Source organism: Gracilinanus agilis, chromosome 3 (genome assembly GCF_016433145.1).
Source record: "Gracilinanus agilis isolate LMUSP501 chromosome 3, AgileGrace, whole genome shotgun sequence".
Classification (NCBI taxonomy): Eukaryota; Metazoa; Chordata; class Mammalia; order Didelphimorphia; family Didelphidae; genus Gracilinanus; species Gracilinanus agilis.
This window is the reverse complement of record NC_058132.1, coordinates 99,675,984-99,703,266: the sequence shown is the minus strand read 5'-3', so window position 1 is coordinate 99,703,266 and position 27,283 is coordinate 99,675,984. Positions and strand designations below refer to the sequence as shown.

The window sequence follows — 27,283 nt, the reverse complement described above, 5'->3', positions numbered from 1 at the left end:
CTTGCTTCTACCACTTACTTATTGGGTATTGCTGGGCAATTCACGTTTCCTGTTCTAAAACTCAGTTTCATCATCTGTATGGAAAAAGGAATTCTTTATTCCTTTTCTCTAATTTAATGGGGGACCTGGAGGTCCTCTTATCATAGAGATGTGTAGGGATTAACAAGGCCACAGTGACAGGAAGTATGAACTGGGGAAGCCCTCTGCTGGGCCAGTGTCAGTTGGGCGGACTGTCAGTTGCTGACAATTGGGGGGGGGTCAGTTGCTGACAATTGGGGGGAAGTTAGCTGCTGGGTGTGACTTGGTGGTTGATATATATATATATATATATATATTCTGCCTTGTGAGCTGAGCTGAAAGGTGATCAGCTGGACTTTCTCTAATGGCAGTTATTAGCTGCAGTTATAGGTAGATATAGGCATTTTTAGGTAGTAAACTAAATTGTTCACTGTTAAAAGCTGCTAGAAGTTTTCTTTTCTCTGGCTTAAAGGGATAATAATAATTTACAACTCTACTATACTCTCATTAAAACTTAAATTATTAAAAACTGTTTTCTTATTTTGTCAAAACCCCTATTTTAACTCTTATATGTATAACAGATTAGTACATAATGGAATCTGGAAATTTCAGAGCTTAGTGGGCATCTCAAAGGACATCTAGTTCAAAGTTTTTCTGAATTATAATCCTGACAACTGGTGAAATAGTCTCTCCACGAAGATTTTCATTGACAAGGAATTTACCACATCCTCAGGTAGTCCCATTCACTTTATGACCAGTGCTGTTAAGTTTTTCTTGACATTAACCAGAAATTTTCTCTAGAAATCTTACTCCCTTTTCCTGGTTCTGTCCACTGAGGCCAAGCAGTACAAATCAAATCTTTTTTCCACTGGAAAATCCTTCAGATATTTGAAGAAAACTATTAAGTCCTCCTTAAAAGTCTTTAATTCTCTAGGCTAAACAGTCCTTGAGCTTACTCTCATATGGCATGATCTCAGTTCTTTGTCCATCCTTGCTATCTTCTTCTAAGTGCATTCTAAGGTGTCAATGTTCTTTCTAAAATGGGGTCCATAGGATGGAACACAATATTAGAGATGGGTGATTTCCCTAATTCTGGAGTCTTCACTTCTATAATATTGCCTTAAATTTTTCTGGCTCTCATATCAGACTACAGACTCATAAAAAACTTGCAATCCACCAAACTTCTCAAGTTCTTTTCACATGAACTAATGATATTTAGCTACCTTTCTCATCCTGTACCTGTGAAGTTTGCCTCTTTAAATCCACAGACAGCATTCACTTTTGTTTCTGAATCTATATGTTGGCCTCCTCCATGTGGTCTAAGGAATACACCATCACTTCTATTTCTCATCTTGCCTTCCTTTTTCCCCTCTACCCACAACCTAGAATACAGTACCAGGGGATTCTTGGGAACATCTCTAAGTGAAAATAAGACTTCTTTAACCATTAACTTCTGACTTAGAGGAAACATGAAATTGAGCTGTGATGCAGTTACTGGGGTAAACTGAAGAGGACTAGGTATCCATATTTAGAAAAAGGATTTAGATGAAAGAATCACTACATTTGAGAGTTAGAGGGACCTTGCTGATAATCTAGTTCAACACCTACCCAAACATTAACATACCCAACATATACATAAAGAATAACATAACAAAACATAGCAGCCACCTATCTTTTGTCTGAAGAGCTCTAATGAAGGAGAGCCTACCATCTCTAAAGACAATTCCTGGGATATCTTAAATGAATATGAACAAAAATTGTATCTCTCCTAGTCCTCATTTCCAGAGTGCTCTGATACTTTTTCTTCAGATTTCTGCTTCTTGGTTTGATGCCTTTAACAAATCACTCCACCTCAGTTGCCCTATCTGTGAAACAGGAATATGAATTCTTGTACTATCTACTATATAGGGCTGTTTCATAGGAAAGGACACTGGGAACTATAAAGTCCTATTCTATGAGTTATTGCTCACAATTAACATGAGTAAATAAAAGTAAAATAAAGGGAAATGAAATCACTAAAATAGTAAGGGTGAGGAAAAACAGATGGCTCCTTTGAATTTTATCCTAATATTCATAAGACATTAACCATCAGATGTCTTCCAGGGCTTTAGGGAGATTCTTTATGGAGAATCAAGGGACAAGATATGAAAAGGGAGAAGACTTAGATGGTTTGGCACTTGCATTGGTAGGATTATGACAACTTGATCACTGATGCATGTGAAAATCTGGAAAATATATTCATTAAAAAGTTTATATTCCTGATTATTTTCTCAGTGATTAAAAGGAACTATGCTGATAGGACCAATACAAATAAAAAGATGAACAGATAAATAGAACTGTATTTCACTTTAAGAAACCTAATACATGAAAAGTTGAAGCTTTCAGCACAAAAAAGAGGGAAAGGAACATTTTATTTTTATTTTTAATAGATTCATTACAACATTCCTTTGCCCAGAATGTTCTCCCTGTCCTCACAATAAAATTTCATTTTTATAAGAGTATTTTCATCATTATGTTGCTGCTGTTGATTACAATCAAGAACATAATCAAGAACATAAGCAATAAACATTGAAGCCTTTTCTAGGACCAGGCATTGTTCTAAGCCTGGAGATACAAAAGAAGGCAAAAACAGTCTCTGCCCCCAAGGAGCTCACATTTTAATGGAGCTCACTACATGTAAGTAACTATATGCTACCAAGATAGATCTAGGGTCAACTGGAGGTAATATCTGGAGAGGGTTTAGCAGTGGGAAGACATGTTGTGAAGATAGAAATGGCAAGATTTGGCAATAGATTAGCTATGTGGGGTGAGTAAAGATAGAAGTCACAGGTGATACCAAAGTTGTGAGTGTACTTATACATATTCAGTGTACTTATAAATTTGTATATCACATATATATGTATATATACATCTACATATATGTGGATATAAACATAGGTATATACAGACATAAATGACTGAAAAAGATAATTCAGGCTATCATATTAAATAATCAAGTACTGAGAAGGGAAGAAAAGACTTACCTGATGAAATATAGGCTCTTTAACTTTTAGGTAAACCTGCAAAGGGTTAAAAGAAACATGCTTTAATGTAGCCCATCATAAAAGGCCCCATCAGCCAACCATTATTTACAAGCCACACCATATTCTATCTGATAGACACTATTTCTCAGTCCTGACTTTATTTCCTCTGGGAATAATCCAGATAAACTGAAAAATCCAGATCAGTAGAAAGAACACTGATCTGTGGGTCAAAGGATCTGAGTTTGAGTTTGAGTTCCATGATTTAATATACGACCTTAATAAGAAAGGCACTTCTATTCTTTGTGGCCTGGTTTTATCAGCTCTCCAATAAGGGAGAAAGACTATTTGCTTTCTTTTGAATCAGAGAAAGGCTGGGAGTCTAGCAACCAGATATTTAGCTCTTGTCATTAACTAGCTATAGGATCTTAAATTTTTATTTTTTTATTTTTCTGGGTCTATTTTCTTCATTTTAAAAGAAAGAGGTTGGACTAGATCTGACCTTTTAGTTCTAAACTGATGATTTTGAGAAATTTGGTTCAGTATATTTTATGTTTCAAATATAAAGGCTGCCTTAATACTACTTTTGAAAACTGATAAAATCATTAAAGACAATTCATACATAGTAAATCCAATCATGGTAAATCTGATTCATACATGGTCTTAAGATATCTCAACATCTTGGTCATTGTTATTTGGGTTAGCTCCAGTTTATTAATGTCCCTTCTAAAATGTGTTACCCCAAACTAAGATTAATGAAGTCCTATTCTAGATGGCATGTGACCAACGGTGAGTAGGACTATTGTTTACTTCTTTCTGGACAGTAGGGTCCTATCCATGTAGTCTAAAATTATGTTAGCTTTTTGGGGCTGCGGTAGCTCACAGTTGGCTCATACTGTGATAATTAGATTAAGTCTACACTGCCCATCTTTAGATTTAATCACCAAAGGTGAGAGTACCTCCAATCTTGGGAGGTCCTAACCACATGTGCTGGAGTGAGTGATGAATCAGAATCCACTGACCCACTCGCTAGGCGGTCTATGAGAAGAGTCTATTGTGATTGGACACGCAGGCTAGGGGAAAGGCACTGGGAGTGACCCATACCTGACCCCTTTAAAACAGGGAGTTGAGTGAGTGAAGGAGCTTTGCTGGTTCGTGACCGAGACTGTTCCACGTGGTGAGTTTAAAGACTGAATCTTCCTGAATTTCTATTAAGAACCTTCTTTTATAGACTGTGAATGAAGTTTGCTCCATTCACCTCCTGGCCTCAGGACCTTTAACCCTCGGCTGAGGGTTAAGATCTACCTGGATTAATTAGTGGGATAGATTCTTATTTCCTTATTTCCTCTCTCTCTTCTCAATTGTAAATAAACTTCCATAAAAGTCAATTTTGACTTGAGATTATTCTTAATTGAGAACTGATAACAGTTCAATCCTCTGGCGACCATCTTTTAATATATTGAACCCATAAAACCCCCTTTTCACCCTTACAATACAGAGCCTAAACGTGCTAGAACTTTCTGATTCAAGTGCTTTCTGACACTCGGTACAACACAGATCCTTCCCAAATGCATTCTAAGAAAAGCAGTAGTATCTTTAGGAAAAGTTTTATCTTTTTTTTATAGGATGTCAAACTGTAGTTGCTACAAATTCTCTATTCCTGGAGGAAATTAGGCATTGTAAATGGTGTTCATATAATACTTCCTATCTGTTTGAATTATTTATTTCTTCCCTTAAGCCTAGGGGAAAACTACTATTTAAAGAACGAGGGGTGATAAGTGTTGAGGATCATTCTTCCCTTCCTCTCACTGAGTTTGGTTTTGATGGTTGCCTTTTTTTTTTCATTTTCCTGAAATGAGAGAGAGCATGAGTTTTTTTTTTTAAACCCTTACTTTCCATCTTAGAATCAATAGTGTGTATTGGTTCCACAGCAGAAGAGCAGTAAAGGCTAGGTAATGGGGGTTAAGTGATTTGCCCAGGGTCACACAGCTAGGAAGTGTCTGCGTCCAGATCTGAACCCAGGACCTCCCGTCTCTATGCCTGGTTCTCAGTCCACTGAGCCACCCAGCTGCCCCCTACATGCTTTCTTTTATGCAAGTTATCTACTTCAATTCATGCCTGAAAAAAGTATCTCTACAACCCACACAAGAGTCATCCAGCCTTTCCTCAAAGATCTCCAATATGAGAACTTACTATCTTCTTAGACACTTCTAAGATAACTCAAAAAAGTAGCAAGTTTTTCTTCCTCTTGAATCTAAATGCACCTCTGCAGCTTCTACTTACTGCTTCTAGTTCTGATTTCTTGGGATAAGCTGTGCATGTCTAATCACTTTCATAAGATATGACCTTCCAACACTCCAAGGCAGCTATCACATCCCTTTAAAATCCTTCCATCTTGATTGTCTCCTCTGGAGACTACAATTTAGTTAAGTCTTTCCTAAAATGTGCCACCCATAACTCAAAACAATACTTCAAATGTGGTCTGACCAGAGTTGAGGACAAGACAAGGAAGGAAGGAAGGAGGAGAAGGAGGGAAGAAAGATTTATTTATCTACTATGTGCCAGGCAGTGTGCTAAGCACTTTACAAATATTATCTCATTTTATCTTCACAACAAAACTGTAAGGCAGATGCTATTAAAATCCTCATTTTACAGGTAAGAAAATGGAGGCAAATAGGTTAGCTCATTTGCTGAGTCCCATAGCTAATAAATATCTGAGCCCTAATGAATTCAAATTTTCCTGACTCTGGGCCTTGTGTTCTATCCATTGTGCCACCAAACTGTGTCATAATCATAAATACTGTATCTGTTAACATGGCCCAAGATTACATTATCTTTTTTGGTTGCACATCATACTCCCGACCTATACTAAGTTTGTAGTTTGTTAAAACTCCTAAGATAGTTTGTTAAAACTCCTAGCCCATTGGCTAGGGAATGACTAAAGAAATTGTGGCAAATGATTATAATGAAATAATATTGTATTGTAAGAACATGCTGAATAATATGGAGAAATATGAAAAGACTTAAAATAACTTAATATAGTTCTATAAAGAAAGAAGAGCCAGGAAGACAATGGGCACAATGACTACAACAATGTAAATGGAAGAACAATAACCACAATCAACTGAAATATGAAAATATGAAAATTAAATATGCAAAATTAAAAAGAATAAATTTGGCACTAAAGAAGAAACATAAGAAACCTCTCCTAGGTCCTCTGCAGGGATAGGGGGGAATCCACAGATATGAAATATTGCATCATTGGAATTTTTTAATATGCAGATTAGTTTTGCTTATTTTTTCTCTTTTTCCTTTTTAAAAATTTTAATTCTTTGATATAAGGAATGGTTCTCTGAAAGGGAGAGAAGAAAGGGATATAGAGAGACATTTAGGTGATGTAAAAATAACAAACTTTGGTGACTCTGTCTTGGTTTTTACCTCTCTTAAGTAAGGAGTTAAATGTGAGTTCTAAGATTTCTTCCAGTTTTAAATCCTATGATACTGATAATAGGTTTCCAACTAGTATTTGAACCTAGGTCCTTCAATTCCAAATACAATGCTCTTTCCCCTAGTCTACAAAATTTAAGATGGCTTCCTTTTCTTGGTACCAAAGATTTACTTTCACTCTCCTTTCCTTAATAACAAAAAATTGAAATGCTTTTGTAAGATATTTCATTTGAAGCAAGAACTGACATCTGCATAGGAAATAACTTTTCTGGCTATAATCTCTCTAAGCTGGGTCTCTATCTTCGATCAAAGAGATGTATTGTTGACCAAGTATGAGCCAAAATTTAGGAGATGACAATGTGCCAAGCCTAACTGGCAAGAAAATCACTCATTCATATACAGAGTTCTGTAGAAAACAAACAGGACTTACTGTGGTTACTATTAAGCTGAATAGCACTAATATAAAAATCAGGTGGTAATTGACTGTGTTCTTGGCCTTGAAACTTTCAAACCTAAAACAGAAAAGAGACATTTCAAAAACCAGAATCATCAAAACATAAAGTGTTTTTTCATATTGCATTCTATATATGATTTGTGGTTATGAAAGAATAGCTCTTTGGAAAATTACTTCACAGCTTTCAAAGAAATTGGGCTTGATAACTATTGATAAGATATACTGGAAAGTACACTGGGTTATTAAGGAAGCAAGGACTTGAGCTATGAGGGCAGAACAGCAGCACTTGTCTGTAGCCTCTATGCCATTGGCCTCTCCTTCCCTCTCCATAAGCTCTGGAGACAGGAAGAAAAAAAGAAACCTAGAACTTTGGGAGGTGCCATCAATGAGCCCTGGAATTGTTTGTGACCATGGAACCTAGTGTTAGCAAGAGGGAGTGCAGAAGCAGGAAAGATCCTTGTGTGGAAGAGCCTTTTGTGTAGCCCCCAAGTATCTGTGATAGATATGTTCCTGCTGCCATGCTGTATTGGACAAAAATGACTGTGACATAAGGTCAGTAAGAATTCTTGGACTAAATGAAAAGGTATTATTATTCCCATTTTACAGGTTACTTTATAGAGGAAACTGAGGCTGAGAGATGTTAAGTACCTTATACAAGGTCATACAGCTGGTAAATACATCCATCTTTTTTCTATTCACACCTGTCACCTGAATTATTGTAACAGCTTTCTAATTGGCCTTTCTGGAATAAGTCTCTCTACTTTATTTAATCCATCCTTAACATAAAAAGTAATTTTCTTAAGCACAGGTATAATTTATGCCCTCCCCTTACTCAATGAACTCTAATGACTCCCTATTGTACCTAGGGGACAATATAAACTCTATTTGGCTTTTAAAGGCCTTCACATTCTTCTCTTTATATTTTTTCACTTAATTCACATAATATTCTCTATCTACATTTCCTATATTCTACAGTCCAACCAAATTGGGTTTCTTACTATTCCGCACACATGACATATCATTTCCCATCTCTATGCCTTTGTTCTGGCCATCACTCATATGCTTCACGTCTATACTTCTGTCTCTGAATCCCTGGTTTCCTTTAAAACTAAGCATCATTTCTGTATGTCTTTCCTGAATGCCTTTCTTGATAAAATTACCTCATATTTATTTTGTATATGTAGGAAAGTTGGTCTTATTTGAAAGCACTCCAGAAAACTGAGTCTCCAGGTATAGTTTAAAAAAAAAAGAAAAACAAACTGCTAGTTTTTCTTTAGTTTTAGGGCAACAAGAATCCCAGATGGAGAATCTCAAGTTCCTAAATGAGAGGAACCGTTTCATTCTTTGTATTCCCAGAGCCTAGCACAGTACCTAGCAGAGAGTAGGTGATTAATAAATACTCATTAATTGGGCTTGAAGCATGGTTGGGCACTGTCCATTATGCCATCCTGTACTCTGACATTTGCTATATAACTATGGACAAGGTGACAATTGTTATGAGTCTCAGATAAGGTTGAGACTGCTATAGAATGATGGCAGAGAGTGTTTCCATGCCAAGAAAACAATAAATAGTGTGTTTGGAAAAAGGTAAAAGAGGAGCAGGGGGGAAGGTTGCCATTACTGACAGAAAAACTAGTGAGAATTCAAGATTTAGCTGTAGACTGGAGCCTAATTTTCCTTCCCCTCCTCCATTATTTCCATCTTGAAGTTTGGTAATACCACTTGGAAATAAGCTTTTTCCATACTTCCTTAAAGAAAGGCAGCCTTGCCCTCAAATTCTAGCTCCAGTATTTTTTTTTACAAGACTGGTTATTTTTATTTTATTTTAAAATTTTTCTTTATTTTATTCCAGTAACAAATCTATACATAGGTTTTCCATAGCTACATGATCCATGTTGTCTCCTCCTCTCCCCACCCCCCCAAGTTGACAAGCAATTTCATTGGGTTATACATGTATTATCACTTAAAATCTATTTCCATATTATTCATTTTTTAATAATCTTTTAAGACCAAAACCCCAAATCATATACCCATATAAACAAGTAATAAATCATATGTTTTCTATGTTTTCTTCTGCATTTCTATTCTAATCGTTCTATCTCTAGATGTGGATAGCATTCTCTAGATGTGGATAGCATTCTTTTTCATAAGTCCCTCAGAATTGTGCTGGATCATTGCACTGCTGAGAGTAACTAAGTCTATCACATCTGATCATTCAACAATATTGTTGTTACTGTGTACAGTGTTTTCCTGGTTCTGCTTATTTCACTCCGTATCAGTTTATGTAGGTCTTTCCAACGTTTTCTGAAATCATCCTGTTCATTATTCCTTATAGCACAAAAGTATTCCAACACCATCATATGCCACAATTTGTTCAGCCATTCCCCAATCAAGGGACATCCCCATAGTTTCCAATGTTTTGCCACCACAAAAAGTGCATCTAGCTCCAGTATTTACTGATGGTATGAGAATGGGTAAGTCACTTAATTTATCTGAGTCTTAATTTCCTCATCGGTAACAAAAAAGGAGGGGATAATAATGCCTGTATGATATACTTCAGCAGGTCATTGTGCCCAAAGCACTTTATAAGCCATAAAGTACTATATGAATTGTATTTTTTGTTACTACTATATAAGATATAATGAACTACTGTTTTAATTCATTATGTAGTGCTATTATCTTTTAATTTTTTTATTTAATTTTTAAAAAAAGCCTTTACCTTATGTCTTGGAGCCAATACTATGTACTTGGCTCCAAAACATTACAGTGGTAAGGGATAGGCAATGGGGGTCAAGTGACTTGCCCAGGGTCACACAGCTGGGAACTGTCTGAGGCCAGATTTGAACCTAGGACCTCTCGTTTCTAGGCCTGGCTCTCAATCCACTGAGCTACCCAGCTGCCCCCATGTAGTGCTATTATAATAAATAAACTGATCTTATCAATTCTTCCTACAGCTATTAATACTTCCTATGGCTGACAACAAGGAGAAATTTTCAGCAAGAAAAAAGTCATTTCACTATTAGAGCTGGAAGGGTTATTACTTATCAACTAGTTAAAATCTCTTTATTTTAATGATAAGAGAGGACTCAAGAGAGAGAAGTAACAGGCCCAAAGTTATATGGTTAGTGGCAGGACCAGGATTTTAATCAGAGTTAGTTTCAATCAAAGGTATTTTTATTTGTTCCTATTTAGAATTTCCATTTTTAAAAGAGAGAATTAAAAAGTGAATTATTTTCTCTTCAAAACTTTGGGTGAGATGATGAAGGTGGTGATGGGAAATAGATATGACAGGAAAAATATGTTAGGCTGGTGACTAGCAGTACCTTAGAATGGGTTTCTTCTGAAGCTAGATCACATTGCACTTACTCTTTGTTGCTACCACCTGGTGTTAAAAAGAGCAGGGGGCAGCTGGGTAGCTCAGTAGATTGAAAGCCAAGCCCAGAGAGGGGAGGTCTTGGGTTCAAATCTGGCCTCAGACACTTCCTAGCTGTGTGACCAGGGCAAGTCCCTTAACTCACATTGCCTCGCCCTTACCACTCTTCTGCCTTAGAGCCAATACACAGTATTGATTCTAAGATGGAAGGTAAAGTTTTTAAAAAAAATACATGAGTGGTCCTTTTCCATTGCTGGTCATATTTAGCCTTGGATAATTTTTTTTTGACTCAACATGGGAAAATCTCAATAAAGAAACTCTAGAGGGCAGCTGGGTAGCTCAGTGGATTGAGAGTCAGGCTTAGAGACAGGAGGTCCTAGGTTCAAATCCAGCCTCAGACACTTCCCAGCTGTGTGACCCTGGGCAAGTCACTTGACCCCCATTGCCCACCCTTACCACTCTTCTACCTATAAGCCAATACACAGAAGTTAAGGGTTTAAAAAAAAACAACTCTATTAATACAGTCTGGCAATTGCAAGGCACTGAGACATTAAGTGAATGGCCCAAGGTTGTAAAGTCCCTGTGTATCTCTTCCTGATGTTGAGACAGATTCTCTATTCACACCTGGCTACTTCTTTTTAGATGATTTTTTAATGCCTTTTCTTGCCCACCAGTCACCAGTTTCATTTTAGTTTCACTTACCATAGACTTTTCCATCATCTTTTGCATCACTTGCACATTTTATTCCTCTGAGATCATGGTATTCCTAATAATATAATATTTACTAAAAATGTGGATTTTTAAAAAGATGGACTTTTCTTTGTATTATATAGCAAGAAGTTTGGGAATACTGAAAGTGTCACATCATTTTCCAAAAGTGATCCAGTCAGATAGCCTCCTCTTATTAAACTGTGAGTCCCAATCAGGGATCGTGAATTAAACTAACTGTTGTGGTATAACTAAGGCTTGTTTTAGTGGACAGCAAAAACACACACAAAAAAATCTAAATTTCACCCTTTTCTCCAGGCATACAAATATTGTATTTTGGCACCAGCCCTACTTAAAAAAAATACTTTCTGTTAAATATGCTTTTAAAAACATAATTACATCCTTAATATAGGATCAAAACTATTCTCAAAAATTCCTAATTTTCCAGGGTTAAAAATCTATGATTCTATGTCTCTTTCATTTGTAGTTTTATATTAGACTAAATCCAGCAACTGGCTGATGTCAAACAGAGGTATAACTTCAAAGCTTCTGACTATGTTGATGTTCTTTTTATAATCCTATGGTTTGTGTACCCATCAAATATACTTTAGAGACTACTGGTGTTCAGAAAGTGTTGTCTATACATTTAAAATTCTCTTAACTCTTTCTCCCCAGAAATATCCTTTCAATGTGCTAATACCTTTAATGAGAATTATGCTCATTATGCTTAAAAGCAGTGCTCACTTTTTCTAGAGATACATGTACTAAGAGGTTCTCCTCTAATGCTTCATTCCAATGTGGAAGTAGAGATGATTCTATGGTTCTTCCAGGCCATATCAAAGAAATAAAAAATCTGGCAAGTCCTACTCCAAGCTGGAAGGGGTTTGAGTACAAAGGTTTGGGTACAGATTGAACTTTTCATAAGGGAGAAACTTAGTTAAGTTTGGAGAAGCTCATTACTAGGTACAGGTTTAGTATTTATTTTTATATAATTTTTATCTTCAGTTTTAGAATCAATATTAAGTTTTAATTCTAAGAGAGAAAAGTGATAAGGGCTAGGCAACTGCTTTTAAGTGACTTGCCCAAGGTCACATAAATAGGAAGTAAGTATCTAAGGCCAGATTTGAAACCAGGACCTCCCATCTCTAGGCTTGGCTCTATACCATTGAGCCACCTACTTGCCCTTATTGTTTATTTTTGCTTAAATGACTTGTTAAAATTATTTACACTAAGGCATAGACGGATTATGATGAATGTTGGTAGATGGGACCTCTATATATTGATAAAATAATGTATACCTGGGATGGGGTAGGGCAGGGGGAAGACCCAGTGCAAAGGCATGATAGAAAACCAAAGTCCAAAGAATTAAGGAAATTGGTTTAGAAATTGAGATGTGGAAATAATGTATATGACCATAATATATAATTCACATTTTTGGAGAATTATCCAGTGTCTAAAAAAAAATCATGAAAGTTCTATATTTTCTCTATTTTTTTCAAACACGACTGAGTTTATATTTCCAAAGGAGTTTTGTTCTTAATTATTCCAGTGACATTAAAGTATTATATATTTACAGCAAATGTAAGCTCCTTGAGGGCAGGAACTTTCATTTTGCCTTTGGAACCCCAGTACCAAGCACAGAATCTTGCACACAAGAGGTATTTAGTAGAGGTTTGTTGAATGAATGCATGCTTGCTTTTTCTCCCCTTCAGGTATAAATAGCACCTCAAACAGTACTGTAATGGGGTGAACTAGTGATGGTAGTTTAGAGGTTCTAGCTTTTATCTTCTAACTTCAGGAGTTCTCAGTATGGGAGAAATCTTTTCTTCCCTCGGGGTAGTGTTGATAGGTGCTACTTTTCTACCCCCTTAGCTCATTTGCCTCATCCTTCCTCAAGAGAGAAAAAAAGGAAGGGGCATTCAGGAATTTGGATTTTTATAATTAATAAGTAATGACTTTAAAACAGGAAATTAGGAAAAAAATTTTAAAGTAAGCTTTTTCTGAGAAAGGTCTTATTTTTCAAATAAATAGAGAATTGAGTCAAAATTTTAAGACTATAAAGCATTTCCCAAATGACAAATGGCCAAAGGATATGAACAGGCAATTGTCAGAAGAAGAAATCAAAGTTACTTATGGATTAAAATGTTCTAAATCACAATGAATTAAAGAAATGTGAATTAAAACAACTCTGAGGTATCATTTCATACCAATCAGATTGGCTAATATGACAGAAAAGGAAAATGATAAATTTTGGAGGGGAATGTGGAAAAATTGGGATACTAATACTTTGTTGGTAGAATTATAAATTGATCTAACCATTCCGGAAAGCAATTTGGAATTATACCCAAAAGGCTACAAAACTGTACATACCATTTGACTCAGTGATACTAACACTAGTCCTGTATTCCCAAAGAGAAGAAAGGAAAGGGAAAAGGACTTATGTGTACAAAAATATTTACTGCAGCTGCTCTGTGGTGTCAAAAAATTGGAAAAGGAAGGGATGCCCCTCAACTGGGGAATAGCTGAAAAAGTTGTGGTATTTGATTGTGATGGAACATTGTTGTGCTAGAAGAAATAACAAGCTTTCAGAAAATCCTATAAAAACTTACATGAACAAAGTGAAAAAAGCAGAACCAAGAGAACACTGTGCACAATAATATCAATACTGTAGGATGATCAACTGTGAATTACTTAGCTATTTATCCAATCCAATCCAAAATAATTTCAAAGGACTTGTGATAAAAACAATGCTATCCACCTCCAGAGAAAAAACTGAGAGCCTGAATGCAGACTGAAGTAGATTTTTTTCCTTTCTTTATTACTCTTGGTTTTTTTGGTCTTTTCTTTTGCAACATAGCTAATATGGAAATGTTTTGCATGATTATACATTATACACACACACACACATCTCAATTTGCTATATCAAATTGCTTTCTTTCTTTCTTGAGGGGAAGAAGGGAGGGATGGAGGAAGAGAATTTGAAACTTAAATTTTTTAAAAATATAAATGTTAACTTTTGTTTACATGTAGTTGAGGAAAAATAAAAATTAAATGTATGAAAAAGCAATGAATTCCACAAGGTATCCATATTAAGTGATGCTTCAAACAGGTAAGCATAAGCTCACTATAATTATTCTTCACTATTAGTGAAAATGTCTTGTACAAAGTTGCGAGAGGAGGGGAGGAGGGAAAATAGGAAAAGGGGGAAAAGGATTCCATACTGGTGGGAAAGATACTAGTTTGTAGATGATACCATGTTGCTACACTGAACCCTACAACATTGTAGGATCTTCTCAGTGAGATCCAAGATCACTCGCAATGATCAACCTAGTCATTTACACAGGAAAAAATGAAGAGTCTGGTGAATGCTAATTGCTCAGACTGATATGCGGAGGCAGGGGAGGAAATAGTCTTTTATTAAGTGTCTGTTAGTTGCTAGCCACAGTGCTAAGCACTTTACAAAAATTATCTCATTTTTATGCTCACAGACACTCTTGGAGGGAGGTGCTATTATGCCATTTTACTGATGAGAAAACAGACAAATAGAGGTTAAATGACTTGTATAATATCACGGAGTAGTAAGTATCTGAGATAATTTCTGAACTCTTGTCTTCCTGACTCCTATCCACCGTGTAACCTGGCTGCCTCTAGTAATGGTTATATATAGTTGGATGGTCAATCCCCTGTCCGGAAATATATATATCTCAGGATTTGTTACAAATGGACAAAGAACTTCTTACAAAACTGACTAGGAATTGAGGGAGGGGAAATGGAGTGGAGGGAAGGTATAGAATCATGGTATGGGAGGCTTTAGGAGAGAAAAGAAGATTTGGAATAACTCTGTTTGGAGCGAAACAGGGAATCGATTAGGAGAGGTGCCTTCCAAACTCTAGCTTAGCACACGATTTCTTAGTCTACTTCCATTTTCTCCATACCTCCCAACCAGCTTTCAGCTCCCTTTGTATGGTCTTTCCCCAATAGATTTTAAATTTTTTGAGAGTAGGTACTTCCTTTTTGCTTGTAACTGTATTCCCTGCACTTAACACAGTGCCTGATGTGTAATTAATGCTTAGTAAATATTTGAATCTACAATGAAGGCCCAGTTGAAGTCAGATAACATGAATTTCTAATGTATTCAGCCATCATCATTTTGTGGCTTCATCTAGTTCTCTTTAACAGACTGTGAGTCAGAGTATAAGAGGCAGGTAGAAATAATCCAGATGAGGTCAGACCAGGGATGAGTGGAAATAGGACAACAGGGCAAAGGATATAAGAACAAAGGAGTGAAGAGCTGAAATGGTTAACTCTAGAACCAAGATCAGAAAGGAAAGAAAGGGAAGTTGGAGCAGGTTAGCTTGAGAAAGAATTAAATGGAAGAGGGACTGGGGATATAGATGGAGGGGGAAGAATAGGTTTAGGAGGGATGGGACATAGAGAGAGAATGATGGACTAAAAATAAAATCCAGTGAAAGCAAAAATAGCTTCTAAGTAAATTGTCAGATACTGCCAATAACACAGATCCAGTGTATTAAGGCAAGAAGGAAAGGTCAAGTGTATGTGACCTGGCACCCCTGGTACAAAGAGAAACTGATTCTGAAGGCAATCAATTTTAAACCCACTATGTCAGCTCCTTTCTAAATTCGATCTATAGTTTTGGGACAACGCAAATTTACATTCAATGTGAGTAATACTTTTGCCAATAAAGTCTTTCCTCACTCCCTCATCATGGTATGAAGGTGACCTTGGGCTTTTAAAGGCTATATGAAAGGAAGGCCAACCCAGCTAGAAAAGCTTCAAGTCTTGGCATGGAGACAGACTGTGTCTAAATTTCATAGGGAAGTGAGGCTCTTCACTAAGAAGCTGGACATCATGTGAGGCATTTTTGGGTCACAAACTACAGAAGAATTCATCCAGATAAAGAGGTATTGGGATCTATTTAGTAGCAAGAGAAAGGACAGCAATGAAATTAAAAAAATATATATGTATAAAACACTTATATTTTTCAAATGATTTAAAGTTAAACAACTTTATCTGATATAAATTAAGCATTACTTATTTATTCATGAGACTCAGAGTGGAAATGAAGCTTTCAGATCAACTCCTTTATGTATATGTAAGCATGAAGTAATGGAATGATCCCTAGTCTTGGACTCAGAAGACTTGGGACCATGCTTGGTACTTATGAGTGTAGCCCCAGACAGGTTATGTAATTTTCCCTGAGTTTTTTCCTCATCTATACAACAGGAAGAAAGCTTGCCCCATCTATTCCATGGGGCTATTGTAGGGAAAACATTTTGTAAGGGGAAAAGCAGAGGAAGCACTGTGTAGTGAGAAATGAATTAGTTTCTTGGACACAAAACACCTGCAGTTAAGTGTGGATCTCACACTGATTAATTGTGTGATTTGCCTCCAGTCACATAGTTTTCTCATGTGTAACACCTGGACAATAATCCTTGCATTCCCAACCTCAAGAGAAATGGTTTGCTAAACCTTAGAGTATCTTATTACAAATCAAACTGCCGGTTCATCTCTCTTCTGAAATGTGAATACTTACATGCAGTAGACAAAAATACAACAGCTGTAGATCATGGGTAGTTCATCCAATAGCTACAAAAGAAAAAGACATACAAAATTTGAAACCACAAAATTTTCATAATTATTCATTTCAAAATGAATATAGTAAAAAAAATACAGAAAAAACACCTCAGGTTTTCAGAGATGTGTGTGTGTGTGTGTGTGTGTGTGTGTGTATGAGAGACAGACAGACAGACAGACAGAGAGACAGAGACAGAGAGACAGAGACAGAGACAGAGTGTATGTATAAGGTGGAAAGTATATATCCCTTTGAATTGAACACAGTCATCAATTCACTTTCCACTAAGTGTTGGTGCTTTTTTTTTAAAGGTAAGACTAAGGCTTAAAGAACTCTTTAATTTAACAATTCAGCAAATAAAAATTAAGCAGCTACTATAGACAGAACCCTTTGCTAGATGTTAGATAAAGTGTTTGGTCCTGCTCTCAAAAGAATTAACAATTTAAAAGGGAAGTATACATTACACAAACTATAATACAAAATGGAACATAAAGGAATAAGACAAAAAAGTATTAGGGAAAGTCTGAGGAAGAAAAGAATTTTCCACTGGGAAGATGAGGGAAGATTTCATAGAGGGTGTCATATTTGAGCTGGGTCTTAAAAAGTACTTAATCAGTGGAGAAGAAGATGAAGGAAAAAAGCTTGAGCAAAAGTATAGAGTAAGGAGCACGTGAGGCACGTATGGGACAGGAAAAGCAGACCACTTTCTTTAGAACTTCAAGCACATGAAGACAACAGGTTAAGTTAAGACTAGAAAGATAGGATCATGTTAGATTGTCAAAGACTTTAGAGTTGGAAGAGACCTTAGAGATCCAGCTAGGGTGGAGATATCAAATATGCTATTCACAATACTCCTTAGTGCAGAACCAGATTAATATGTAATAGGGAAATATCTAACAAAACAAATAAAAATGCAAAAGAATATAATTTGCTATTAACACATTTTCTCAGTCAATATGAGGCTGGATACCTAGCTCCTCTTTTTATTTATTTGAGTTTGACATTATCACTCTAGAGTTGGTGAAGATTTTCAAGTTTGCGTGCCCAAACTCTAACTTCCAGCTGCCTGTGAGCCCCTGTTATTACCCCAGAGACCAAAGGAAGTGGTGGCTAGACAGAGGGGCTGGGCATGCAAAAATGTCCTTAGGGCACTGGGAAGAAGGGGAACAGAGCAGCTCCCTGAGTGCCAGCTGGGCATACGTACCAATACTTTGCCAAAGCTCATCTAGAGTATAGATTCTGGACCAGGTTCTCAGAGTATGCTCTGTCTTAAACTTTTGGGGATGGGGAGTCATCAAAACTTTTTTCATAGCAAGGTGTAATGATGAGATATGAGCCTAGGTCTTCTGACTTTACAAATTTAGCACTCTATTCATTATACCATGCTATGGAAAGCCTAGAGTGCTAGGGGAGGGAGCTAGACCTTATTAATTCATTGAGCAAAGAGGAACTATGGAAATGTTTTAAGCTATGCACAAGGAAGATCGATCATTAGACATTATAGAGAGATTGGAATAATGGGAAAATGGAAGCAGGATGATCTGTTAAAAGGTTGTAGCAACAGTATTATAAAAAGAGTAAAAAATTACCTTGGAAATGAGCTGAAGCCTTAGGAAGAACTTCCTAGGTGCTAAGAGAGTCTACACTGGAGTGATTGTTGTAAATTAGAAAGGAAGGAAGCATGCAACAGCAACACTCCGGAGTATGCCAGAACCAAATTAAAACATAATTGCAAAATATTTAACAAAATAAAAAATAGAGAATGTTAATATACAGTTTTCTGAGACAAAATGAAGCCAGTTTAGTGGCTTCTGCTTCTAAGTTTGATATCACTGCTTGATCATATGAACTATGAAAAGCAACTTTTAAAGCAATAGACTGAATATCACCTAAAAGGCATGTATGGAGACAGTCTTCCAAGACATCTTTATTTAATTAAAATGAAGTAGAAATGAGGAAATTACCTAAGAAGTCAGTGGGATAAAAACACCTAAACCTTTGCCCAAGGAAAAGCTCTTATGTAAGAAAAAAAAAGATTCACAATTTATTCTTTCCTTATCATCCTTTTCATTTGGTAGAAAAATGTGCAAGAGAGTCAAATTAAAGATTTTTATAATGAGCCATGTGAAAGCTACAATAAAAATTGAATAAAATTTTTGCTCCAGGGAAGCAAAAAGATAATTTTCTTAAATTTTATGGCAACATTAATATGCATGTCTTAACAAGAAGGGTATTAAATAAAAATGCCTCTCAATAAAGGCCAATAAAACTACATTTAAAATAGCATTCTAAATAAAATAAAGGGAATTACCCTTTCTCTTTATTTTGTCCTCTACAGATTTATACAGAGTATCCCAAATAGCTTAAAAGTGCACTAAGACATGTGGGATACTCAGCAGTTATTTGTTCATAGAGTGAGACATAAAATTAAGATGAGAGGATCTTTTCATTTTATTTTTTTTTAAATCCTTAACCTTCCATCTTAGAATCAATATTGTGTATTAGTTCCAAGGCAGAAGAGTGGTAAGGGCTAGGCAATGGGGGTTAAGTGACTTCCCCAGGATCACACAGCTAGGAAATGCCTGAGGCTACATTTGAACCTAGGACTTTCTGTCTTGAGGCCTAGCTCTCAATCCATGGAGGCACCCAGCTGTCTCTTTTCCTTTTATTAAAAGAAATTCTTTTTTATTATGAACTTAGTCAACAGCAAACATGAAGACTGTGGAAGTGCAGAGGTCACCCTATTGGCCTTAAACCATTCCTCTCTACTCCCAACTCCCTGAACTGGCTACTTTAGGTTTTTAAGGCCATTGGAATATAGCTAATACTTGGCTAGCCAACCGTAAGCTGTTCTTCCAATTTATTTGTGGAAATTTCTACCCATTTTATAAAATTATAATAATAAAGATACTTGTTTAACTCAGACAGAATTTTTTTTTTATTTTGGTTGTAGCAACTGACAAACGATTCTACAAAGGTGCGGTAATGTTACCAAAAATCTGCACTGGGAGAGGTTATCGTGATTATTTTTAAATACTAAAGTGTGTTTCTTTAAAATGCTATTTTCAAGTGACAGTCTTCTATGCTTTTTTGGAAATGGGGTAGAAGCTGCTACTAGACACAAGATTATGGAAAGGCTTTTTGTAAAGGGAAAGGCAGTGCAAAGTGTGACCATTAAGTAATGAGGTCAGTTCTTTGTGGCTCACAGAAACCTGCCTCATTTCTTTATAATTCACTCTCTTCTTTGAATAACAATTCTTATCTCTTCTACCATTAGAGATTCAGTATCTTTCAGATCATTTCAGTGACAGGTATAGAATCTTCCAAATATGGCCTAAGGCATTAAGATCTACAGTATTAAAAAGTTTACCCTGGATGGTGGAGAAAACAACATGGGGCTTAGTATGAATCCATTTGGGTCTGCCTGATTTTGAGGTTCATGGGTCCTTTTAGCTCTCACCCTGCACCACCAATATAGAAATGGATAGAGGTCACATTATAAGATTAAAGACTAGTTTATACTTTTCTTTGTTTCATGTGTTGGCCAAAAAAAATGATTCATCATCTAGTGATCAAGCTGTTGGTAAAGTTCCTCTTTAAACTCAGCTAGACTAGTCTTCCAACAGTAGACTCAAACAGTTTATAGTGAAGACCATATTCAAAATCCTTCCAGAAGGGGAGAACCTGCCATAGGTTGTGGTCCATTCTTATAGCCTTCAAACTTCAGGTTCACCTTCATGTAATAATCATGCTTTGAGATAAGATTTCTGTAGGAAAATTCTACAAAAAACTTGATGAGATCCTCCTAATCAAATAAGCATATGAATTAATATTTGGCAATAACTTCTGTGCAAAATGGGCACTGGGGATAATGGCAAACAATTTGGCTCCTGATTAAGAAACAGAAAAGGCCAAAAGTTTATGGCTACACAGAAACCTCAAATCTAAGAACTATGATTATTTCCTTCAAGAGTCTGAAAACGCCAGATGTAGTGATCACTGAGAAACATGAACAAGTAAAATGGACTATACAACAGACAAAAAGCAGATGGTTATTATGGAGGAAATTACTTCTGAATCATTTGTCTGGGTATTATCAGGCCATTAACTTATTAGAATAAATGTCAAAAGCAACATTAGACTAGAAGAGAAAATGAAGAGAAGAAGATATGAGATACATAATTATAACAGGTCCACTTTTAATGATCCAGAATGATTATTAATGATCCAGAAAAAGTTGTTGTTCAGTTGTTTCACTGTGACCCCTTTTGGGGTTTTCTTGGCAAAGATTCTGGAGTGATTTGACATTTCCTGCTGCAGATCATTTGACAGCTGAGAAAACTGAGGCAAACATGGTTAAGTGACTTGCCCAGGGCCACACAGCTAGTAAATGTCTGAGACTGGATTTAAACTCAGGTATTTCTGACTTTAGGTCCAGCATGCTATCCTTTGCACCATATAGCTGCCCTAGAAAAAGGAGAAATAAATGCTAAGATAACAATATGAACTAGTATAATTTCCTATGAAATTTAAATTGTTTATCCATCAACGTAATGATGATCATAAAGAGCACATAAACTTTCTTGGTGTGAAACCACTTTCCTGGCCAAGAAGGACATGGAAGTCAATGGTATATGCTGGTTTAGAATATAAAATCATTTTCAAAATTTAATGGAGGAAGAAGGCAGAAGATTACAAGTATGCCACCTAAAAAACTCCCAGCAAATGGTGATGGAGAGAAAAAAAGAATCTACTGAAGTCTTGGTATAAGATTAAGTTTAAAAGCAGTTAGCACAGTGCTTGGCACACAGTATTTTTATTTTGATTTGGGAACTCTGAATTTTGGCTATAATATTCCCAAGAGTTTTCATTTTAGAGTTTCCTTCAGGCAGTGACTGGTACAGTCTTTCGATTTCTACTTTGTCTTCTGTTTCTAAGAGATCTAGGCAGTTTTCTTTTATGATTTACTGAAATATGATGTCTAGGCTCTTTTTTTGGTCATGGCTCTTAAGGTAGTCTAATGATTCTGAAATTACCTCTCCTTGATCTGTTTTCTAGGTCAATTATTTTTCTCATGATATATTTCTCATTTTCTTCTTCTTCTTTCTGTCTTTTGTTTGATTATTTCTTGATGTCTCACGGAGCCATTAGCTTCTATTCGGTCAATTCTAACTTTTAAAGAGTTATTTTCTTCAGTAACATTTTATGCCTCCTGTTCTAAGGTATTAATTTTTTTCCCCTATCTTTTCCTATTTTCTTCCCTAACACTCTCATTTTCTTCTAGATGCCTTTTAGTCATTTTCTTTTTCTGGGTTTTTTTTTGGTTTGTGTTTTCTGGGTATGTGTCTTGCACTTCCCTGTTGTTATAGTAACTATTATGGACTTCTTTTTTGTTTTCTTATTCCTCTAGCCTACTTCTTGACTTCAGACTATGTTAATTCTGGGCTCTATGTGGGAGGCCAATAAGAGAATCAGGTCTCAAATAGATAAAAATCTGATACCCCTTCCTCTTTTGACCCCTTTTATGATCCACACCTTTTCTTATTAAAAAATACACCTTTTCTTATTAAAAAGTATTATAGCATTATTGGAAAACTTTAAGTTCCTAGCAAACTAACCATTAAGAGGTTAACAATTTCTCTCCGAGACTAAAGACAGAAATTAAGCAAAAAGCTACCTGGGCTCTGAATCTGTTTCTAGACAGTCAAGGTCAAAACTGGACAAAAACTAGACACAATCCCCTCCAGTGTGGGCTATTCTCCCCTGAGAAAATATTGCCAGACTTGGCTTACTGATAATAACTCAGCCAAAATTCGGCCTTGGCCCTATTCTATTCTGAAGTCAAATGAGATTTTTTTGTGTTTTGATATGACATAATTTGTAACTTTTGCACAATTGCAAAGTTTCAGAGGGGTTCTTTTGTGTGAAATGAGTCTTGAAGTATATATAATAAACTCCATGCTGCCAGAAGAGAGCTGGAAACATGAACTGACAGAAAAAAAAAAAAGTCTTATTTCTTTTTTATCAACTAAGCTGTCCTTATCAGATTATCTGGAGATGATAAATAGATCTCAAGAGCTCTGAGTACTTTAGGGTGGTTAAAGTGGGATGGGAGAATGTCTAGCTAAGATTCTGTCCTCTTATAACTTTCTGTTGTTCTCACAGCTCAGACTGGGGGCCCACAAGCTTTAGTACAACCAAATTGATACAATCTAGGGGAAAGTCTGCTTACTGCCCTATGTTCCCCACCCCCGACTGCGTGCCATGTTGTCCCCCACCCCAGAGACCAGGTACTCTGCTCCCCAGCCCCCTTATCCTACACAGAGGAATGAGGAAGTGCTCCCATTGAGCTTCTGGGCAGAGGACAGGTGAAGTATGGTATATCCTCAGCTAATGTAGAGAGTGGGAGGAGAGTAGCCTGAGTGCTCCGCTCCCCTCCAGCTCCGCCACCTGTGAGCTGCCCATCTTAGCCCCTGTGCATTCCTATTGGACTGCTGGGCTGAGGGGTGAGGGATGTGAAAAAATGTCATTAGGCATGGTGGAGAGCGGGAGGGGAGCAGCTCCACTTGAGTCCCTTTGCCTTTCTAGTAACAAACTGTGGCTAGGGGAGGGTTGAGGGGAGGCGGAGGCCACATGCCCACAGAGAACACTCTGTGTGTCATCTCTGGTACCCATGCCATAGGTTTGCCATCACTGCCCTAGCCCTTAAACTTATAGAGCACCATGATGCTACATATACATAGATAAGAAAATAATAGGTAGTTTGAGGAAGCATCAGGAAGCCTTCAGGGAAATCAATTAGAAGTCTAAAATAGTTTAGGTCACTATGCAGGTAGAAAGAAGGGGATGGGAACGAGAGATATTGTATCAGTAGAATCAAAAAGATTTAGTCATTGTTGGCATAAGGGGTGAGGAAGGTCCAGAGTCAGGGGATAACTATGAGATTAACTGGGAAGATGAAGTGGGAAATTTGGAGGAGAGAAAATTCAAGAAGGAAGATGAGGAATTCTAATTTGGACATTTTGAACTTCAGATATTAATAGAATAGTCAGGTAGAGATATCCAGCAGACAGCTGATGCTTGGGATTGGAGTCTTTGAGAAAGATTAGGCCCAGAACTATAGCTTTGGAGTAATTTTTTTTAATGTTAATAACAAATGACTTAAGAACAAGAGGCAGGGGAAATTGACTATTAAGGGCCCCTGTGAGACAGAGGTGAGAAGAGAGTGCATTCTATGCATGAGGGCAGCAGGTCCCACGATACAGAGTAGATATAGAGTGTTGTAGGTGAGGAACAGAGAGAAGGCAGATCTAGTGTAATCATAAAGTGTAGGAAGGGGAGTAATATAAAAACAGGTTTGGAAAGATAAGTTGGGGTCAGGTTGTGAAGGAAATGAAAAGTCAAACATGATTTCCTGAAGACTTTATATTTTATCGTAGGGGAGGTAACATCACCTTGGCATCTGTGAGAAGCTAAAAGAGTCCTTAGAACATAGAACATAAAATGTTAGAACCATATGGAATTTAACAATACAAAAGGTCAGAGCTGTATGGGCCTTTAGAACTTAAAGCAGAGAATGCCAGAGCTGGAAAGAACCTTAGACTCCATCCACATCATTCAAAAAATCATTTCTCATACTGTGTCAGACCCTATTGTATACTGGGGATACAAAACAAAAATGAAAACAGCCTCTGACCTCATGGAACTTATAGTCCAGCAAGGGAAGACAACATTATAGAGTAATCTAGATCTAGTTCAAACTCTATTACACCCTATCCCAATTCCTGGCCAATTTTATTGGGGGAGGGGAATTGAGGCCCAGGTAGAGGAAGTGACAAGATCTCTTTTGGATTCCCCATCCAGGGCTCTAATACACAATACCACAAACTTGTTTGTGGAATTACATAAGTACAAACTCGATTTTCTCTTCATTCCTTCCATTCCATCAAAGTCTTACTTCTTCCATATATACAAATTCCCCAAACCAGTTCCAACTGAGAGGCAAACCTGAGGTTTGGGCAGGGGGTTCCAATGTAGCAAGGGCAGAGTGTGCAGAGGTCCTTATCTTTGGCTTTCCCAGTAAGCACCACTGCTATGCATTAATTAAGGGAGATACATGTTGGTTCAGACGTAGTTGGTATTACTGACCTGCATTTCATACTGCAGAGTCATGTGGAAGCACCATGATCCCAATCCTACCACTGAAATTGAAACAAAGAAAAACAATAATTAGCACAAAATTTGGGTTGGAGGAGAAGAGGATACAAAGGGGCTTGGGAGCAAAGCAAGACAACATTATCAGTGTTAGTTATTTTCAGAAGAAACAAAATTTCAGGAGAACCTGAAAGTTCTGATGTAATTACTAATGTATTATTGGAATTTCTGCAAACAAAATACTTCATCAGTTACCCTGCTGGTTAAGTTGTGTCCCTGGCTAAGTCATGGTATAGAAGAGACCAGGTTGTGTGAGCAGAACCACTGGAGAAATAGTATTTGACATTTTTGGCATGGTGAGATATTTTAGCTGATTTACAAATCATACAATATACCTTTACTCCCAATGATTTGAATTGATTAGTATGTAATTCTAATTGGAGAAACCAGGAAGTGGATTGTTAGTGTGGTGACAACTGCAAAATGAAAAAAATGTATTGGTATAATATTTTCAATTGCAGAAATAAAGAAATGGGACTGCTGTCTTGCTTTAACTGAAGAAGACAGGTATGAAGGAGTAGTAGGAGAAGACATACGATTATTAGAAGATGAAAGTTCTTGACTAATCGTCTTACTTTTTTGGAGGAACTTTGTGGTGAAGTCCTCAACTCAGAAAGTGACGAGGGTAGTGGGGGAAGTAGTGCTAGGGGAGAGCTGAGAGAGATTTTAAAATGAATGAGAGGGAGCATATAATGAATATTAAGAGCAACAGGCAAATAATAGGGAGGAGAAAATTTTGGAGGAAGGATAATGATCAGTTTTAGATATGTTGAGCTAAAGATGCTTATGGGATATTCAAGGCAAAACATATAATTTGGGATGCTATTACTTTTTCCTTTTTTGTCTCTTCTCTTTTAAAATTTATTTTTATTTTTTTATAAGGGAAATAAATTTATTAGAATCAAGTTATAATTTTTTTACATTTAGATTCCCAAGGATCTTTCTCCCTCCTTCCTCTTCCCACACTGGAGAATATATCATGACAAAAAACATATATGCATATATACACACACATATTATATCTTTTGGTTTTTTTAATATATCAGATCTTTCTCTGGAGAGAAATTACATGTAGAAAGTATTTTTAAACAATTGTTAACAGATAACAATGTTATCTGACATTTTACAATCCAGATTTTCTCCCTCCCTCCCTCCTTCCCATCCCCATTTGGAGACTGTAAATATTAGTGCTGTCTTGCAATATGTATTTCTATATTTCTCATGCCATGAAAAAAGACACATATTGTACATACAAGAAGAAACTCATGAAGGAAATAAAAGTGAAAAATGGTTATGTTTTGACCTGCATTCAAACTCTGATAGTTCCTTTTTTTAGCCGTGGATAGCGTTTTTCATCACGAGTCCTTTGGGGCTATCTTGAATTGCTGATAATAATTTAGTCCTTCACAGTTGATCCTCATACAATTTTTGTTACTGTATACAGCTGTATACAGTGTCCTCTAGCCTGGTCCTGCTCACTCCATTTTGCATTGGTTCCTATAAGTCTTTCCAGGTTTTTCTGAACTCATCCCGTTTGTCATTTCTTATGGAGCAATAGTATTCCATCACAATTATATGTTATAACTTATTCAGTCATTCTCCAATTTTTGAGACATTCTCTTGACTTTCCATTGCCAGTCCTAAGTGAGCTGCTATAATTATTTTGCAACATATAGTTTCATTTCCCCCTGATCTCTTTGGCAAGCAGACCCAACAGTGGTATTGCTGGGTTGAAGGGCATACATGTTTTTATAACTCTCTGGGTTTAAATCCAGATTGCTCTCCAAATTGGTTCCATCAATAGTGTATTAGTACCCAATTTTTCAACATTCCATCTAACATTTGTCATTTTTCCTTTTTATCATTTTAGCCAATCTGATAATTTTTCCCATAAATTTCATGGATAGCTTTCATTTCTTTTTCTATTTTTTTTTTGGACAACTCTTAATTTGGCTTAAACAAAAAAAAAGTTGTCTTCTTTTGCTGTTTTACTCTTTCTAATTCTTGCTTTAACTCTTTTAAGAGTTACTGTTGGTCTTGTGTCTAATTTGCATTTTTCTTTGAAGCTTTGCTTATAGATATTTTAAAGTTGTCTCCTTTTATATTTCCATGCTATACCATTTGGTGCATACATGTTGAGTACTGCTATTTCTTCATTGTTTATACTGCCTTTTATCAGGATGTAATTACCTTCCCTATCTCTTTTAACCAGATCTATTTTTACTTTGGCTTTGTCAGAAATCATGATCGCAACTCCTGAGTTCAACCCATTCACATTCGGAGTTATAATTATTAACTGTGTATTCCCAAACATTTTGATTCCCTCTCCTTGTCCTGCCCTTTCTTCTTTCACTATTTCCTTCTAAACCAGTGTTTTGTTTTTAATCAGTTCCTCTAATCCCCTCCCTTATTGTACTTCCCTTTCTCCCCCCTCCCGTTTTATTCCCTTCTTATTG

The 27,283-nt window shown here is 36.5% G+C and overlaps 1 protein-coding gene across 2 annotated transcripts in view; it reads right to left on the bottom strand.

Annotated features, from left to right (window-relative positions):
- Window positions 1–27,283, bottom strand: part of ACER3 (alkaline ceramidase 3) — a 188,953-nt gene that overhangs the window by 45,219 nt on the left and 116,451 nt on the right. For both annotated transcript variants that reach the window (XM_044668162.1, XM_044668163.1), the window contains 4 exons: window positions 24,762–24,814; window positions 16,575–16,627; window positions 6,916–6,997; window positions 3,042–3,077 (listed from right to left, as the gene is read on the bottom strand). In XM_044668162.1, the coding sequence (XP_044524097.1) occupies window positions 3,042–3,077; window positions 6,916–6,997; window positions 16,575–16,627; window positions 24,762–24,814 (224 nt within the window). The remainder of the gene's footprint in view (window positions 1–3,041; window positions 3,078–6,915; window positions 6,998–16,574; window positions 16,628–24,761; window positions 24,815–27,283) is intronic.